The sequence below is a fragment of the Pipistrellus kuhlii genome, unplaced genomic scaffold, assembly GCF_014108245.1.
Source record: "Pipistrellus kuhlii isolate mPipKuh1 unplaced genomic scaffold, mPipKuh1.p scaffold_m20_p_2, whole genome shotgun sequence".
Classification (NCBI taxonomy): Eukaryota; Metazoa; Chordata; class Mammalia; order Chiroptera; family Vespertilionidae; genus Pipistrellus; species Pipistrellus kuhlii.
The window spans coordinates 106,412,865-106,432,581 of NW_023425515.1; the positions used below are offsets into that span (position 1 = coordinate 106,412,865).

Consider the following 19,717-nt stretch of genomic DNA (forward strand, 5'->3'; position numbering starts at 1 on the left):
TCCTTGGGCTCCGGGGCGCAGAGACCCCTCTGGGCGGCGGGGCGCTCCCACCTGAACTTAACAGCGGGCTGCGGGGCAGGAGCACAGGGACACCCGCACAGGGAGACACTCACACATTTTCAGCCCCGCGTACCTCCCATTGGCTGGAAGCAGAGGGCGGGGCTGGCCGGATCCAAAACAACAACCTGCTCGCAGGGACTTTTACCCGCGCCGCCTCGTAGCCTCCACCTGGTGCGGCCCGCCCAGGAGCCACAGCCACCTAAGCCACCCTATTCTCCCACCCCTCTGCCGTCCGCGCCCAGGCCACGCCTCCGCAGGTTATATTGGGCTGAGCGGAAGGTGGAGGCCAGTCGTAGGTGCTTCAGGCCAGCGTGGAGATGCTTCTCTGGAGGCCGGGGACGGAAAAGCGGCTGCGGGAGCCTCAGCCTCGGGGACTGGTCTCCATGGGCGCTCAGGGCTGAAGACACCAGACCCTCTCCAAGGGTGACACGCATTTCCGAGCCCCGTGGACGCCTGCCCGGGACCTGCGAAGTTGTGAAGAAACCCTCCGGGTCACAGAGCAGATGCCTACACTTCTTCCCTCCGGCAGGAAATCCCAAGGCCCTTATGACTGGGCAGCAGAAGTCAAAGCCGCACACTTGCACACTTGCACCCTGACGTCTCTCATCCTCGAACTGAAGACAGCACTCACCCAACTCTTCCCTCTTCGTCCCTCTTAGTTCACCCAATAAGCACAACCCCTCCAAGGAAACATTCCTATGGAATTGGACTCTTCTACGGAAAAGTGACTCTCACAAGAGGAGGGAGAGCTCTCTGGGAGAGAAAGAGAAGGACTCCCGGACCTGAGGTCGCCACTCCGGCCCCCGCACCAGCTTCTCAAGACCGCGCCAAAGAAAGGAGTGCGGCGCGGAGCCAGGACAGGGTGCGTGGGCATGGAGTCGGAGATGTTCAGCCCCCGTGCGGCCCACGAGATCAAGCCGGGTAGTGATCTAGAGGGCACAGGAGGTAGCAACGTGCCCTCTCCGCTGTCCGCAGCCGGTGACGACTCCCTAGGGTCGGACGGGGACTGTGCAGCCAACAGCCCGGCAGCGGTAAGCGGCGGTAAGCGGAATGCGAGAGGTGCGCCTGCCACGGAGGAGGAGGGCCCGGTGGCGGCGGGGACCGTGGAGGAGGGCGTCGCAGGGCCCGGGGCCGAGGGCGCAGGGGTCGGTGAGGGCGGGCGTAGCAAGCCGTACACGCGGCGGCCCAAGCCCCCGTACTCGTACATCGCGCTTATAGCCATGGCCATCCGCGACTCGGCGGGCGGGCGCCTGACGCTGGCTGAGATCAACGAGTACCTCATGGGCAAGTTCCCCTTCTTCCGCGGCAGCTACACTGGCTGGCGCAACTCCGTACGCCATAACCTTTCGCTCAACGACTGCTTCGTCAAGGTGCTGCGCGACCCCTCGCGGCCTTGGGGCAAGGATAACTACTGGATGCTCAACCCCAACAGCGAGTACACCTTCGCCGACGGGGTCTTCCGTCGCCGCCGTAAGCGCCTCAGCCACCGGGCACCGGTCCCCGCACCCGGGCTGAGGCGGGAGGAGACCACGGATCCGCCGCCTACTCCTGCGCCCACGCCCGCCTCCCCGAACTCGCCCTGTGCGCGCTCCTCCGCCCGCCAGGAGGGGCGCGCCAGCCCCACGGGCAAATTCTCCAGCTCCTTCGCTATAGACAGCATCCTCAGCAAGCCTTTTCGCAGCCGCCACGACGGGGACACGGCCCCCGTGGTGCGGATGCAGTGGGGCGCTGCGCCCTGCCCGCCGCTCTCCGCGTACCCCGCGCTCCTCCCCGGCGCGCCCGGCGGGGCCCTGCTGCCGCTCTGTGCATACGGAGCGCCGGAGCCTGCGCTGCTGGGCGCGCGCGGAGCCGAGGCGCCGCCGCCCGCGCCGCACCTCCTGCTGGCGCCTTTCTCCTCCTCGGTCCCCGCCAAGCCCTTCCAAGGCCCCTCGGCTGGCGGCGGCAGGGGCGGCGCTCACTTGTACTGCCCCCTGCGGCTGCCCGCGGCCCTGCAGGCGGCCTCCTCCGTTGGCCAGAGCGCGCACCTGCCCTACCCCATGGAGAGGCTGCTGGCCTGAGCTGGCTGGCTGGCTGGCTGGCTGAGCCCCACCGGGTGGGCACCCTAGGAGACTCCCGTATCGCACGTTCAGGGCTTTGCACTTTCTGTCCAGAGAAAAGGAGCTTTAAAAGAAAATTCTCCATCAAACGTGCCTTACCGCTAAAGAGTTTTTGACAGAAGTGTTTAAACTTAGTCCAGAATATTTCCTTCCTTTTTTTATATATAACTTTACAGAGGACCAAAGCAATATTTCATAGTTGTTTGAGTTTCTTTACCAAGCCTGCCTCTCCCTTCCTTCACCGACTTTTCCTCTCTTCTTACTGCCCAGGCACTCCCTAATTCCTACCATTTTTGTTGCACCTTCCATTGATTTGTTCCTAACAAAAGAAAAAGAAAAAAGCACATCAGGGAACCATTCCATATGATAAATGATATGACTACTGCTTGGGGTTTATTGAGCCCCTGTTCCATGTGTACGTGTGTGACTGAATGTGAGAAAGGTGTCTGAATCTTCAGTAAGTTCTCTGCAATTGACCAGTGCTTCACTGTGCCAAAAAGATTAAAAATATATATATTGTTGGGTTTTATAATTAAATTATATATATATATATATATATATATATATATATATATATATATATATATATATATTTGAAATCCGGATTGAGAAAGTTGCAGGCAACAAGCTACAGCTTTATTAATGATTTGGTGATCACTCACTGTGGTCTCCCTGGGCCAAGCAATTTCTTTAAAGCAAAAGTTGACATTATGTAAAGTGCCAGGACCACTGCCACGTGAAAGCAATTGTGGTTTTTATTTTTGTTATTTTATTTGTATCTGTGTACATATCCATGTATAAATTTTATGAAACCGAGACATAGTGCTTATTTTTAAATAAAACTCACAACTGACTTTAGCACTTTGTGGTGATGGGCTGGAGATGGAGAGTTTTTACCCCCTCCCTCCCCAAGTGGTTTCAGTCTGAAGAAACTTCCTGTGGGGGTCAAAATATTTCCCTGAATGATTCAATAAAAGTAGAAGCAGTCTGCATGTTTTCTTACCTGACAGATTGCTGTACAAATCTCCAAGATGGGACTTCTAACAGTGAAATTTATTAAAACTTAAGACCAATGATCTCTGTAAGAATTCTCCTAAGAGTTACAGAACAATTTAGAAGGTGTGGGCCCCAAGAATCGCCTGGCTGATATTATCAACAAGCTTATAGTCAAGCAGGAATTTTCAGGCAAATTGGTCCTGATTGGGGCTCAAAAAACTGGAAACATTCTTGGTATGTGATTATCTTAATCACCCAAGATTTCCTTAGGGCCGTTTTAAGAGCAATTTGAATGTCAATGTTTTTTGTTTGTTTTGTTTCCAAAACAAAACCTACTTTTTTAGGAATGCAAAAAGTCCATTTGGGTGTGAACCCATTTGTAGTATTTTTTCAGTCCCCCCTTTTATATAAAGAGGGCCTCTGTAAATGTGGGGCTGCCAGGCCTTTTCCCTTGTGATTGAAGAGAAAGTGCCACTTCAGATGGGCAAGGGACAGTTTCCCATATTAAAAATGGGAGATTTGCCTAAACTGGTTTGGCTCAGTGGATAGAGCTTTAGCCTGCGGATAGAAGGGTCCTGGGTTCAATTCCAGTCAAAGGCTTGTACCTTGGTTGCAGGCACATTCCCAGTGGGGAGTGTGCAGAAGGCAGCTGATTGATTATTCCCTCTCATTGATGTTTTCTAACTCTCTATCTTTCTCTCTTCCTCTCTGTAAAAAAATCAATAAAATATATTTAAAAATAAAAATATGGGAGATTTGATTGGAGGAAGTACCATAAAAGTGTGAACATCCATTTCTCAATAAATTCAAAGGCAGTGGGATTCTCACAATTTACATATTGCAATGTTCTAAAGAGTAATACAAACACTGAGAAATTCAGAGACTGGAAATGCAGGCCCCACTGTTATTCTTGATGTTCTTGGACAGATCTCATCTCTTCCAAGAGAATAGTTTCTAAACAACATATTGTGAGGTGGGGGGAAAGGGGTGATTATTTCAGGGTGCTATCTTTTGGCAGGAATGGGAGGGGGAAAGCCCATCCCTAAGTCTAGCTAACAAGTTTGACTGATTTTCCTTCTATCTACCCAGTATCATAAAGAGTTTCTATCTACCCAGTATCATAAAGAGTGATAATAATGGGGTTGAGTTATGACAAAAGGCAGGCATTTAAGTGGAGGTTTGCTATCACAAGGCTAATAATTAGACCTGAAAATAAAACTGAAACAGACCCGGAAGGAGGAGAGTCAATGAGTTCACTGGTTGAAATGATCAGGACCCATAACCAATCTTTGCTTTTCTCTTGAAAACACACTCTTACTAGTAAGATTAAAGGTAAGGGGGGAGTCAGCGACTTCAGCTGCTTCCCATCTCTGATTCCGTGGACCTTTTCCCACTGCTGCCTTGTCTCCAGAGGCAGAGTGTTGCCTTTGATACCAGTTTTGTAAAGCCAAGATTCTCATTTTTACATAGTATATGACAGCTCTGAAAAGGAGACTTTAAGTCACCACTGATTTGTGTTGAAAAGCAATGCAAAAAAAAAAAAAAGTTTTTAAAATCACAGCTGTTCTCTCCTCCCTTGCAAAAACTCCTTCCTTCATAAACAATACTCCCAGAGCCTGAGGCAGGTGGACTGGGGTCCCCTCCTCAGCTTCTGACCCTCAGGTACTGGAAGGTTTCCTAGAGCGTGGTCAGGGTCGCGTGACCTTTGTGCCCCTGTTTAGTGTTCCCTGACCCCGCTCCTACTCCCAGGACCCAAATGACAAGCACGTGCAGTGGGACGAAGAGGTTCCCAGCCCTGCCCATGCCTCCCCACCCGCCTTCCATCCCTGGCAGTTTTAGCCTCTACTTACTGGCGAAGGGGCCCAAACTCGCGAGCCCCTGTTTTCTTCAGGAAAAGCAGAAAGTTGCAGGCGTGCTTTAAGTTCCAAAGACGCACCCTTTCTGCACACCTCGACCAAGATCCAGGCCTTCAGCGATGACAGGTTGGTCACTCTCTCAGAACCCAGTCCCCTCCGCAGCCAGGCGATGCGACCCCGTCACGACCTTTCCTTCTGGCATCAGCCCAGGCAACTGGATTCCTTCCTGGCGCCAGAGAACACTCGGGGCTCCGCGCATGTAGGGCGGGTGGGCCTGTCCCTCTGCCAGCCCAGCCCCTCACACAGCCCGCCCTTCCCACTGCCCAGGACTCCTCGCCGCAGCTCGCCCCTCCGAAGCTGCTGCAGCAGGGGTCGCGGAATTGCGGTGTGGGGGTCGGATCTGTTTAGTTTGGCAAACACTCTTTGATAAGGCTTGCCTGGAATCACGGATGTAGGTTGAGAGCCCCATTTCTAGCCCCTGCATTGGTGCTTTACAGTCCCGGTTTCCCTCACCCACTAGAAGACTACTCCAGGCCTTTCCACGATGAACAAGTTGGAGAAGAAAAATGGGCAACCGCGCCGTCCCAGCTGAGCTATCACTTCAGTGCCTAGGACCTACTCCAGTCTCCCAGTAGACCCTTCCCACGACCAGGGGTCAAGGCCTCTGCGTTTGGGAGCTGAACACTTCTCTGGTTAGCAACACAACATTCTGGTCAGCCTAGCGCCCCTTTCTAGAATAAAAGCCAATTTCTATAAATGTGGAAGCTGCCTGGCGGATGCCCCCTGGTTCTGGGCCCCAGCTCTGCTGCCCATGAGTGAGCCAGGGCAGTGGACAAGTTCACCCTCTGCCTAGCTTACTTGCAGTCCCTTAGTATATGGATAACCAATTTAATTAAGGTTTGGAGTCAGATTCTTAAGAAAGGAAGGAAGCAAGGGAGGAGAGAGGGGTGGGGAGAGAGAGAGAGAGAGAGAGAGAGAGAGAGAGAGAGAGAGAGAGAGAGAGAGGGAGAGAGAGGTAACATAGAGTCTCATCCTCAGCCAATAAAGATGGGTCACTGTAGGGGCTTCTTCCCAGGGTTGGCCTTGAGCTGGAAGCATGACTGAGGAGCATTACCTATGCCCACTCTGCTTCCATTAGTGCACAGTTTCACAAACTTGACATTTTCCTGCCTCGGGGGATGTGTGTTTACATACAAAGCACAAAGTCAAATTCACTGACTCAGATAGACCCTAATCCTAAAGATGAAAACCAGGGCTCATAGAGGAGCTTAAACATTCCTTTGTGACACCCTAGGTGGAAATCAAGATCCCAACTCCCAGTTCACAATTGTTTGCACTATAACACAATTATCTGGATAATTCAGACCAAAACATATTTTGGTTAGAATTTAGTTGAACTATTCAGATAATTGTCTCAATTCACTTTTATTACAATGGTAGGCAGATTTCCCAAACTGATAAGAACTTTTTGCCCTCATGCCCCCCTATTAACTGTCTTTTTCTAGAAGAGGCCATTTTGCCCCTTATCTGAGAGACCTGCATGCAGGGTGTCTTAGACTTTTCAGCCTCAGTGTATTAGACACTGCTCGTGCTCCCACAGTGGCATTGAGCATCACTTCTCAGAGCACCGCATACCCTTCTAAAGGCAGCAGGAAGCAGTCTATGCTGAAAGGACAGGTCTGCTAGAGGACAGGGTGAGACTCAGCAGCCCCTGCTTTCTCGTGACAACCACTAAAAAGTGGGCCCTCCCTGACTCCCACGGCTCCTATTTTCCCACACCAGACTCAAAACAAAAATGACCCCTTTTCCCACATTGGAAAGAGACTAAAACTTATTATAATTTGCCTTCCATTTTTAGCTTTTAAAACATCCCAACTCAAAGCACCCACATGACTGACAACTTTCTTAGATTTTAAGGAACTTTGTTGGCATCAAACATACAAAGATATTGCTCCTCTGTTTTTATTTTTTTAATTATTTAGATCATAATAGCTAAGCTTTGCCTTGTTTCTAGAAATTGGACCCCAAAGAGTCCTTCAATAAATATTTCCTAATTTCAAACACCACAGTATTTCTCTCTTAAGTAACAGACTTTCTAGTTATCTAATGAAGCCATTAAACTTTTATGCTTTAACAACATAATCTGTTAATTCTTAATGTTGTCACCAAATAGGCCTAATAAATGTCTTCTGAAATCACGATCAAAAACATAAAAATTTTCCCCAGAATCAAGGTCCTTTTTCAAATTAGTGAAGATTCTGATGTTTTAAAAAAATGCTGGTTGTTGTGCAATCGTTTCTGCACTGTATCTGTTTGGCATTATTAAGATGGATGTGTGATTAGAAGCAAATGTTGTTCCTGACATTTGCCAACTTATACACAGACTAGAAGAGAGACTGCATTAACTTTCATTGTTGGCGAGCTACAGCCAAATATAAACATTAATATAATACAACATTTCCCTTGCCACTGCTGGACCCTCTTTGCTGCTCCTTCCAGGAAAAGTTTAACTTAGAAAACTTGCCATAACTGAGTTTTGTGTGTTTTTTTTTTTTTATCACATCTGTTTGAAGCCCAAAATAATATACATATCCACCATCCCTGACATGTATTTGTTTTTTCTGATCACCAATTTCTAACCATTAAGGGAAAAGGCAGAAATGCTTTGCCACCTTTGGCCAGCTATGCTCACTGTAGTTAAATGTCTGGTAATACTCAAAATCACGGAAGTGGTCCATTCAAGAAAGAACTCCAAATAAAAACCCCAACATACTAGAGTCTAAATTCTGGTTCTGGCTCTCTTCCTGGGTGACTCAGGAAGCAGGTCACCCCTGTATACTTCATTGTGACTAGGGGATTGAGATGGAACATGGTCACATGTCTCTGCTCACAGAGCACAGCCATGGAACTCATGCAAATGAATGCTTTTTCTTTTCCCTAAACACAATCAACTTGGAATCAAATGTATATTTCAGGGACAGGTTTCATTATTCAACATAAATAAAATACTCATGGATACCACAAAACATATTTTAAACCATTAGGGTGCAATGGGCATATGCAACTTGTCATTCTAAAGGATCATAACATATACTTTCAAATAACATTTCCCCCCAGTATGCTATTAACTTACATTTTGTACAAAATCCTAACTTACAGAATTAGGTGTAAAATACATGCTTATTTTATTGACAGGAAATTAAGGCTGAGAGTGGTTGGATCGTTTTCAATAGGGCTTCATCATAAGCCAGGCATCCAGGACACTTGCCTAACTCCAGTGATGGCTCCCAGGCCTCTGCTCAAACCCTGGGTGACAGGCCCAGATCAGACCCTCATCTGTTCATTTATGAACAAAGTCCAATGATAGTAAGGCAATTCTCAGGGTAGTAGAGTCAATACAATCTAAAAATGCAATTGGCACCAAGGGACTTAAGCCAAGGAAATGAATGTGTGCATGTGTGTGTCTACAAATGTAACATAAAAATACTAACATTAAATGCTAAAATAAAATAAATGTGGGGACACTAAAGGAGGTAAAATCTGGAAACTAGAGAATAGCCCTACAAATACCACCCCAAGTAGTAATATTTCTACTTAATAAAGCATATTCCAGATACATTCTCAGGTCTAAGGAAAGCATAAATGGCAAGGGTTACATGACCATGCAGGTAAGGCCACTTTCCTTTGGGGGAGCTAGTATTTTTCTGAAGGAGTCAACATTTGTATCTGCTATCCCAGTATCTGCCTCTTCCCTTGTCCCAGCATCCTGTCTTCCTGAGGAGGAGCCACCTCTCTCTGTGGATACCATTCTGCAAGTTGACTTCCCAGCCCAAGGCCGGCTAGGCAGGCCTTCACTTCCCCAAGATTCTGAAACTTGAATAGACAGATTCTAGGACCAAACATGAATTGAGTTGACTTGTTCCTGGTGCCCAATAAAATGGTCCATCAGATTCTGCTATAGGACACTTGGAGCCGCTCTGGTTCATGTCCTTTTCAGGGAAATCCTTCCATTCAGGTCCTGCTTTGCTCAAATCTGTCTTGGGTTCTGTCACTGGTCACTTCCTGTCTTGCTAGGTCACCCCCAGCATGATATGTCAATCAAGATGATGTTCATGCTCTTGCTCCCTTTCCTTTGTGAGCTCTTTCCCTCTTACTGATCTTGCCTGGACACTCAGACACCCAGTGAGAGCATGCAGGGTCACAGAAGGTAGAAGTATGAAGTGGGGGCCAGGCAGGCAATCAGTGCAGTGCAGTAGCTCTCTCCCCTTCTGGAGGGACAAACAAGTAAAGGGGACCTCACACTATGAATGGCTATTCAGCAAAACAAAGGCATGGACACTGAACTCAGTAACACAGGGACACCCCAAAACATTGGGCTGAGTAAAAGGAACCAGTCATAAAAGGTTACTTTCATATAATTCCATGTGCATGACCCTCTGAAAAAGGCAAAGGGACAGAAACCAGGGCAATGGCTGCCAGGAGTTGTAATGGGGGCTCCAAGAGGCACAAGAGAATTTTGAGGGTGATGGAAATAATCTCCATCTTGATTATGAAAGTGGTTTCATGAATGAAAACGTTGGTCAAAACTCAGTCCTGTGCACCTAAAAAATATATGTTGCTGTATGTATATTATATTTCAATAACCTCACCTAACAAATAAACTCATTTGTAAAGAGAATGAATGGTAAGACTTACTGTATTGTCCAAACCTGGGAAATTTCCCATAACAGTTTACAGTAAAGGAAATAAAGCTTTCTTTATGGAATTTCAACTAATGTACTAGTTAGAGGAGTGTTTTCAGAGGAAAAGTAAACTTCCCAGTTTCTCCTGAGTCATACAGGACACCCAGCTGCCCCTTCCCACTCTGGACAATGCACCCTGTGGTGCTGGTGCTCACTCCATTTCCACATGGGAACTGTCTCAAGGATCACCGTCAAAAAAGGGGCACCATGCCAAGGCTTACCCTGCAGGTGTGCTTCCCACATACAGACACATGGCTTTCTTCATCTTGCTGGCTAGCTGAGAAAGGACTGAGGAACTTGGAATGGCAGCCCAAGGGAAAGAGAAAATAGCATGAATACAGTCCCACTGGCCACCTGAAGCCTGGATTAGTTCACAAAACAACTCCTGGGGGATGCTGCCACCTCTAAGACCTAGGTCAGTGCCCAGCACTCCTGAAAGGATAGGTCCAGTTGCCAGCACTGGAAGAGGGACCCAAGATGGAACTACTAGGATTACATTGTCCAAACCTATCAAAAGCACTCACCTAATAGCACCAAATTTCAGAAAGCAGCCCCCAAAATGGAAGGGATTATACAAGCACAATTCATTCCTTTAGATCCATGACCCCTACCTGCAACCCAATTCTGTAATCACAAGTGTCAGGATGCTGGAGAAATGTTGGATCAAACTGAATACTCCTGACCCCTCATAGCAGTTACACATGCCAGCAATCTGAAACAAGATAATTATTAGTTCTCATGTTTATTAGCTGAACCCATTTGAGAATGGCCCATGGGGACATTTATAAATGCAATAAAAGACCTCATCATTGTTCAGTGAAAAATGAGGTGGGTCATTAGGATTTTGGCTGAAGTAGGCCTCTGTCTAAACTCCCGAGGGGACAAGGATGTGGCTGAAATCTTCTCCACTTGTGCCCACAACTTCAGTATCTGCTGCATAAATGCCTGTTGGACTCACTTTGGGGCTTGAAGTCAGTAAGAGATGTCAGCCAGTTTGGAACCAGTAAAGATAAATCAGCCCATATTTTCCAATATGTAACCCCAGAAAAATCGTAACTAAAAAGAGCTGTCTGGTGACCCAAGTAACCTCTTCGAACTGTGCCCATAGCAGAGGCCAAGTGCTTGTGCTAGAGATTCAGCTGAGAAACAAAGCTTGCCCAGTAGGGCTTTCTTTTCTTTTATTTTCTTTTTTAAAATATATTTTATTGATTTCAGAGAAGAAGGGAGAGGGAAAGGGAGATAGATGTATTAATGATGAGAGAGAATCATTGATCGGCTGCCTCCTGCACACCCCACCCAATAGGGCTTACTTAATGAATCACAAGAAATTAGGACTTTTACTCACAGTTGATTCAACAGAATCAAGGTCTAGTCCACAGCTGGGGCCACTGGCTGGTTGCTTACACAGACAGCCAAATTCTCTGCTGGATAAGATCTTCCTCCCACACTTCTCTGACTGCCCATCAGCCCACTCCCTTCTCCTGGCTTACTCTATCATCTGAAATATCACTATTTGATTCATTCTCAGTTAAATAATAAAAATAGAACATAAATTCTACCAAAATGAAAAAGGGGTGGGGAGACAGAGTAATAATTGTTTCTTTACAAACACAACTTCCCCTACCCATGCCTCTGCTCGTTGAAATGACAGGGTCCATGTGAATCCACTTGTTGGCCTTGGGGCACATAAAATTACACAAAACCCATCTTTCCATAAATAAACATACACAGAAAAATTCCTGGTGCCAATCTTAAGCTTTTATCTTCTATACTTCACTGGAGGAGGTATTAGGTATAAATGAAACAGTTCTGGTAACCAGCAGTGAATTCAATTGACACAGTGAATATGGTGTTCAGTTCTGCCGGCCATGGGCCATGATCAGCTTTCCCTCTGAATGGCCACTTTTCCTTTGTCTCAGGATATGAAATAATATCACATTGTGTACTTGAATAAATTTACTTTTAAATTCCTTCCACAAATCATTTTGCTTTTGCCTACAGCTTTTTACCAAAGTTAGAGAGCAAATGCAGGACTTAAATCACAACCAATATTTAGAAGCCAAGCTCCGGGGAAATGGGAGTGATGGAGGACAGCCAGGACAGGACTTGAGTGATTTGGCAGGAAGCCATACCCCTGCCTGCCCCACCAGTTTGGCTCTTGGGTCAGCTCTGAGGCCCAGCTCTTCAATTCTGGCCTGTATTCTCCGCTTAGCCCTTTTGCAAAATAAAAACGGGTTGCCACTGAGCATCCCCAGCAGCCAAAGGCAGGCTTTAGCTCTAAATCAGAAGTAATCTAAAGAATAAACGGGATCACTATAATCAGGCATATCAGCTCAAAATCTTTGTTCCCTGCCAGACCCAGGAAACAGACCAGTTCAAACAGACTGCTTCCCTAAGCATCATGCTGAAGATATGTGTTAGGGCTGCACCTGAGTAAGTTGGTGACTTCCTTCCAAAGTTCACATTGCCCTCCCAGAGTGAGACCTATCTACTTGGGCTTGGAGAGAAACAGTTCCCAGGCAGTGTCAGAATGGTGATAATGAGCTCATGTCACTCTCTCACTGAGGAAAACTCTTTCAGATGACCCAAGGTCTTCCCTGGAGAAATGGGCACTACCTGAGCAGCAGGCTGCAGTCAGCAATATACCCTCACTTACAGGACCATGATGGGCAGGCAGGGCCCATGGCATGAAACCAGCAGCAGAGCCAGAAAAACACAGAACTGAGTCTCTGAAATACAGAACAAGAAGCCCTGAGGCAGGCCCAGCACTGTAGGAAAGGCTCAGGCCACCTAGCCCATAAGCCAGGACTCCCACCTTTGTATGACCCAACCAGATCCATCCACTTAGCCCCCTCTTATCTGGGTGCCCCCAGAAGTACTCTCAGAAGTGAGTTGGGCTACAAGTTTATTTGGTAGGTGCAAGAAATGTCAGCATAGGTACAAGGCATTGAGCCCATGAACTGAGGGCAGCAAATAAAAGGAGAGTTATCAAGCCAACTATGACTGTGAGTAACTAGAGCTTAAGGCCATGTGGAAATTCTGAAACAGTATAAAATGCCTGCCTCAGAAAGACACCACTAGTGATCAGAGGGACAAAGAAGTCATTGGAGAAAAGGTTTTGGGATTAGAGAAGCCAGGGAAATGTTGATTGCCTGGCATTCCTGGGATATGTTTTAGCCTCAGTGGCTTTTTATGCCTTCAAAAAGAGCTTCATGCTGATATCAGCAAATGAAAATGTCTCACAGATAAAAATATCTAATCCAGTCCAGCCCAGCCACCCCCTAGGAAAATTAAAATCCTTATCTGGGCCCAGACCAAGTTCTTTCAATCAAGATCGGGATCTTCCAGAAGGGACACCATTTGGAGATATGGCCTCTGATTTGTAGTGTTTGCAAATTTCAATGATGTAAATGCTCCTAAAAGTGCTGATTTCAAGCCGTCAAACATAAAACACTGAATGCAATCTTCCTGACTAGTTAACAACAGGCTGTTGTGTCCTAAGCTGGTAGGAGCTTGCTTTAGTATACCACAGAGTTGGGTGGGGATCCCCAAGTCTTGGTGCTCTTGCTGAGCCCTCTAGGGAAAGAGTTCCTTGGTCACAAGTGATCCCTATAATGGGATCCTCAACTCAATAGCAGCTCTTGTGCCTAGAACTGATTCTTAAAGTTTAAGGGTTGACATGAGGTTAAAAGTCAATGTGCTATAACAGTTAAGAACTTGAACTCTGCAGGCAGACTGCCCAGTTTGGAATCTCAGCTCTACCATGTAACATTGGGAAAGTTACTTAACCTCTCTGTACTTGTTTCCTCCCTCATAAAATGAGAATAATACTGGTAATAATAGTAATTACCTCACAAGATTCTTGTAAAGATGGAGTTACTTATTCTATGCCCAATGCTTAGAACAGTGTCTGACACATATTTAGTTAGTAAGCACTACTTAGAGTTAGTTATTATTATTTAGGATGGAAGTGAGCAGTTGATTAGTTAGGGCCCTAAGAGCATAAAGAAGCTATCTTGTTCCTCCTGAAGATACTGCATTTCCATCAGATGGAACTATACCCAGAATTAATTCAGGGGGAGGGAGGGAAGAGGGAGGGAAGGAGGGCGACTCTTCTTGATTAAAGAAATGTTTATTGCCACAACCAATGGAGCAGACCTTTTAACCCAGGTCTTAGGAAGCAAAGCAACCTTTTTTGGAGTTTGCACATCACTAGTCTCAGGTTAAAACCATTTTAAAATAACAGATGCCTTACTTTCTTTTATACTTTTTGGTCTGTTAAGTGCTTTCAATAAAGTGAGGAGGTTCCAGCTGCTCTATGAATAGGAAATCAGGGATACGCTGATGTTCTTCCATGGATTTGTTCAATTCCAGACCTTTGTGAGCATCTTTCTCAGTGCCAGGAACCGGGCACTGAAGAAGCAAAGGCAACACACAGCCCCTGACCTCTGAGACTCACGGAGAGCAGGCAGGTACTGGTCCTGTGACAGTGCTGTACCAGAGACTAGTCTCAGGTGTCATTTGGCCATATGAGAGGTGCATCATTCCCGGGCCCCCGGGATTTAGAGAAGCCTTTTTGCAAGCTGTGGATTCCACCTAAATCTGATCCATGAACAAGCCTGAGAGGAAGGGCTAGGAGTGAAAGGGAAGGCTTCCAGGTGGAGGAAACAGCACATGCAATGGCACCAGTAAAAGAAAGCAGAGTAGTCATGGAAGAGCAAACTGTCTGCACACATGAACTGTAGAACCTGTAGTGTGCAAAAAGGAGACCAAGGAGAAAGGTAAATAAATATAAGCCAGACCATAAAGGACCTTGGTCTTCACTCTGAGGATAATGAGGAGTAACTGGAGTGTTTCTAACTAAATACTGCTATTTTAAAGGTAACTGGCCCCTTTGTGAAGACTAGAATGCATAGGAGACAACCAGAGGAAAGCTAGAGGTTGCCACAACAATGCAAGTAAGGTGCTGTGATCACTGTGCCTACAGTGGGGATGGAGAGCAAGTAGGTTCTGACACACTTTGTGGTGGCAAACAGGACTTGGAGACTGACTGGTGTGGAGAGCATGAGGAGGATACTGACACTGGGCGGGTCCATGCAGCAAAGGCATCAAAAAGGAGCCAAATCTTGCCCTGGATAAGTGGTTCAGTTAGTTGGAGCATTGTTCCATCCACCAAAGGGGTGGTGAGTTTGATTCCCAGTTAGGGCACCTAGGTTGCAGGTTTGATCCCTGGCCAGGACAAGTATGGGGTGAAGAGTAAATGATGGATTGTTTCTCTTTCACATCAATGTGCTTTTTTTTCTTTCTTTCTTTTTTCCCTCTCTCTTCCTTCCTTCTCCTCTCTCTAAAATTAATAAGGATTCAAAAACAAAACAAAACAAACAAAAAACGAAAGGAGACAACTCAGTTTATTCATTGGAGGGGGAAGATGAGCATGTAGTTGTTAAGTCCTTAATACAGTGCAAAAATAAATGGGGGTACCATTCATAATCACAGTCATAACAATTTGTATATCAATTATAAAATTGTTACTAAATAGAAGTAAAGTGTTTTGAGGAATGTTTATTTTTTCTAATTTTCTCAAAAGCTGACCATGGCCCTGAGGGCAGTCTGGAGTTACACTAAGTTTGAGTTGCCTATAGAATATTTAAATGGAGCAATCAGGTAAGCATTTAGATATAAACATCTGAAGTTCAGGAAAGATCTGGGCTAGAGATATAAATTGAGAAACATCAGCATATAGTTTTTACAACCATGAAGAAAGATTATATCATCCAGGAGGGTGTGAGCTGAGCTTAATTTATAGGTATTGTGTACTTCTTTGGGAATAATAATGAGCCTACATAAGATATATATATATATATATATATATATATATATACACACTATTATAGTAGTCCCTGCACATGAATACATGCACCAGTAGCCCTGCAGTAGCTCTCTGCCCGCTGCCCTGCTCTCCTGTAGCTCCCCTGCCCCCTCTCCCTCTCCCTCCCCCTCCCCCCTCCCCCACTTCCCCCTCATAGCTTGCTGCCCTGTCCCCTCCAGTAGTTCTTTGCCACCCACTTGCAGCTCACTGCCCCACCCTCCTGCTGATCCGTGATCTGGTCATTATGAGGTTGGTCCTTATGAAGTCACTCGTTACTCTTCACTGCATAACGACCATTTACATATTACATCTTTGTTTTATAGAATATGGCAGGGGGTGAAGGAAGAATGGGGGAAATAACAGTTCCTGAAGCTCATAGTGAAGTATCCTGAGCAAAGGGAGAAGACAAGAGATCCAAGGTTAATATTAATATTTAGGACATGAATAAAAGAAAGTGAAAAGGAGGGAACTAGAAGAGTATGGAATTATAAAGTCTAAGAAAAATTACATTTTATGAAGAGAGGATGTGTCCAATAAGGTTTAACTTCTCAGCAAAACCAGCAGTGACCTTAGGAAGCCCCACTGCAGAGAAATGGTGGGTGGAGCTGGGAATCAGATTGGGTCAGGGGTTGGGAGCAGTGACTGTGACAAATCCTTTTAGGAACACTGACAGAATAGAGAATGTCAAGGGGGAAGAGGGAGTCTAGAGAAGGTTACTCTTTCTTCCAAAGGAAAACAAATGCTTGGACTTTGTTAAGTGTCATTGGGAAAGAATCAGAAGAGAAAAAAAGCTACAGATGGATGAAAAGAAGTAGCAAGGGCTAGATTTGGGGTTTGGGGGTTGGCTAATCAAAGACACCTGGCCAGTGGGTAGAGATCTAAGAGCCACTGCCAGACCTCTTCCATCCCATCTAAATGCTTACCTGATTGCTCCATTTAAATATTCTATAGGCAACTCAAACTTAGTGTAACTCCAGACTGCCCTCAGGGCCATGGTCAGCTTTTGAGAAAATTAGAAAAAATAAACATTCCTCAAAACACTTTACTTCTATTTAGTAACAATTTTATAATTGATATACACTTAGGCCTGAAGCTAACCATAGATTTTGGATAGTTGTGTTATCATTATCATTTTTATATTCCATGATGTTTTTTATTTCTTCATTGATCTCTCTGGTAACCCAGTCATTGTTTAATAGCATGCTATTTAGTCTCCAAGTGTTTAATTTTTTTGGATTTTTTTTTATTGATTTCCAGTTTTATGCCGCTGTAATCTGAGAAGATGCTTGATATGATTTCTAACTTCTTGAATTTGAAGAGACTTTGCCTGTGTCCTAATATGTGGTCTATCCTTTAAAATGTTCCCTCTGCACTGGGGAAGAATGTATATTCTGTACCTTTGGGGTGAAATGTCCTAAAGATGTCAATTAAGTCCATCTGATTTAGTGTATCATTTAGGATTGCTGTTTCTTTGCTTATTTGTTTAGTTGATTTATCCAGTGGTGCCAGTGGGGTATTAAAGTCCCCTACTATGACTGTATTACTATCAATCTTTCTCTTGATATCTTCCAGAAGTTGTTTTATGTATGTGGGTGCTCCTGTAGTGGGTGCATATATGTTTACTAGAGTTATATATTCTTGTTGAATTGATCCCTTCAGTATTATAAAGTGGCCTTCCTTATCTCTTCCTTATCTCCAATATATACTTATATTTTGTCAGATGTAAGTATTGCAATCCCAGCTTTTTTCTCATTTCCATTTGCCTGAAAATGTTTTTCCAACCCTTCACTCTCAGTCTGTGTGAATCCTTTGTTTTGAGGTTAGTCTCTTGCAGACAGCAAATAAATGGGCCATGTTTTCTTATCCATTCAGCTATCCTATGTCTTTTGATTGGTGTATTTAATCCATTTACATTTAATGTTATTATTGACAAGTATATGTTTGTTGTCATATTTTTTCTTAATGTTTGTGTTTCTTCTTCCCTTTCTCTTTCTTCTCTTTACAGCAGTCCTTTTAGCATTTTTTTTTTTTCATTGTTGGCTTTGGTAGTGATAAACTATCTTAGTCCTTTTTTGTCTGTGAAGCTCCTGATTCCACCTTCAATTTTGAATGATAGCCTTGCTGGGTATTGTATTCATGGGTTCAGTCCCTTGCTTTGCATCACCTTGTAAATTTTATTCCATTCCCTTCTGGCTTGGAGTGTTTCTGTTGAAAAATCTGTTGATATTCAAATAGAAAAACCCTTGTGGGTAACTTTCTGTCTCTCTCTGGCAGCCTTTAAGATTCTTACTTTGTCATTGGTGTTTGCCAATTTAATTATGATGTGTCTTAGTGTTGGTCTTTTAGGGTTCATCTTATTTGGGACTCTATATGCTACTTGGACTTGCATGGTTTTTTTTCTTGCCAATATCAGGGAAGTTTTCTGTCATTATTTGCTCAAACAAGTTTTCTATTCCTTGATTCTCTTCCTCTCCTTCTGGTTCCCCTATTAAGCAAATATTATTTCATTTTGTGTTGTCCCAAAGCTCCCTAGACTCTCCTCTTGTTTTTTAAATCTTCTTTCCTGTTGCTGTTGTGTTTGTGTGTTTTTCCTACCTTGTCTTCTAATTCACTGATGTGGTCCTCAGCCTCTTCTAGTCTACTGTTTAAGCCTTCCATTGTGTTCTTTATTGCAGCTTTGTCTTTCTTAATCTCCTCTTGCTTCCTTTTCATGTTGGCAACATTCTCATTCAGCTCCTTATAATTCTCATTGAGTTGAGTGTATTTGTCACCCAGCCATTTAAGCATCCTTATAACCATTACTCTGAATTCTTTCTCTGATAAGCTACTAGCTTCAATTTCATTTAACTACCTTTCTGGTGATTCCTATTTTTCTTTCCTTTGGGGATTGACTTTTTGTCTTCCCATGTTTTCCTGTAATGTTTAATTGTAGATCCAATCTTTGCTACCCAGGTTCTTTCAGTGATGGTGCTACTGGCATAATCTCTCAGTTCTCCTGGGCTTGTTAATCTAATATAGCTCCCTACTTGAGCTATTTGGGTTCTCTCAACGTAGGCCTGCAAGCTTGAGAGGCACAACTGTGGTGTCTAGAAGTCAGCAGCCATCGAGTGGAGTGTCCCAATTTTTGCTGTCTTACACCCTTAATTAAAATCACACGTGCCCAGTGGGGACTCACAGTGGCACCCAGGAACCATCTGTTGGGGTGATGGGGCTCATGGGACCTGCACTCTGGAAAGGCATAACTGTGGTATCCAGAGTTCTATAGTTGTGGGGTGAGCAGCTCAGCTTTTGCTGCTGCACCTCTGGTGGATAGGTATTCACTCCCAGTAGTGGTTCACAAGGGCACCCACCATACGTTTGCCTGTGAGGCACACTGAAGCACTCTGAAGGGCCCTGGCAGTGTAGCCACATAATTGAAGTGTCTGTGGGGTGAGTGAATTCAGAATTTCTACTCCTAGGGAGGAGTGCGCCCCTGTTTGTTCAGGATCACACCCAGGGTAAGCTCACAGTGTCTCTCACAAGTGTCCTATGGGTAGATGGGCTCAGGGTGACTGCCTGTTGGAAATTCGCATCTGTGGAGGTGCATTTGCTGGTGCAGAACTCTGATGCACTCTGAGGGGTCCTGGCACTGCGGTTAAGCAGCTGGGGTGAAGGTAGGCAGTTATTCAGAAAGAAGGAATTCAGAATTTCTACTGCAGGGCATTGCACCCTTGTTTGTGCAAAATCACACCCAGCAGAGTCTCATAGCTGCTCCCTCAAGCCCGGTGTGGATAGATGGGCTCAGGAGGCCTACCTGTTGGAAATGCATATCTGTGGAGGTGCCTTTGCCTGTGCAGAGCTCTGACACACTCTGAGGGGCCCTGGCACTGAAGTTGCACAGCTGGGGTGTCTGTGGGCAGTTATTCAGGAGGAGAGAGTTCAGAATTTCTACTGTGGGGCAGCGTGCCCTTGTCTGTACAAAATCACACCTCCAGGGGCCCCCAGTGACTCCCAGGCTCTGCCTATGGAGTGGTGTGCCCTGGATGTCTTCCTGCACTGGAAATGTGTGAAACTTTTGTCCAGAATTCTGCCTCTGGGGAGAGGGAGGTTGCACTTACT

The 19,717-nt window shown here is 45.4% G+C and overlaps 1 protein-coding gene across 1 annotated transcript; it reads left to right on the plus strand.

The window, feature by feature from the left end:
• The first annotated feature begins 212 nt into the window (after positions 1–212).
• FOXQ1 (forkhead box Q1) lies at positions 213–2,675 on the plus strand. The gene has a single exon (XM_036445952.2). It carries the CDS (start codon positions 933–935, stop codon positions 2,115–2,117), a length of 1,185 nt encoding a protein of 394 aa, XP_036301845.1. The 5' UTR covers positions 213–932; the 3' UTR covers positions 2,118–2,675.
• Positions 2,676–19,717: the final 17,042 nt, after the last annotated feature.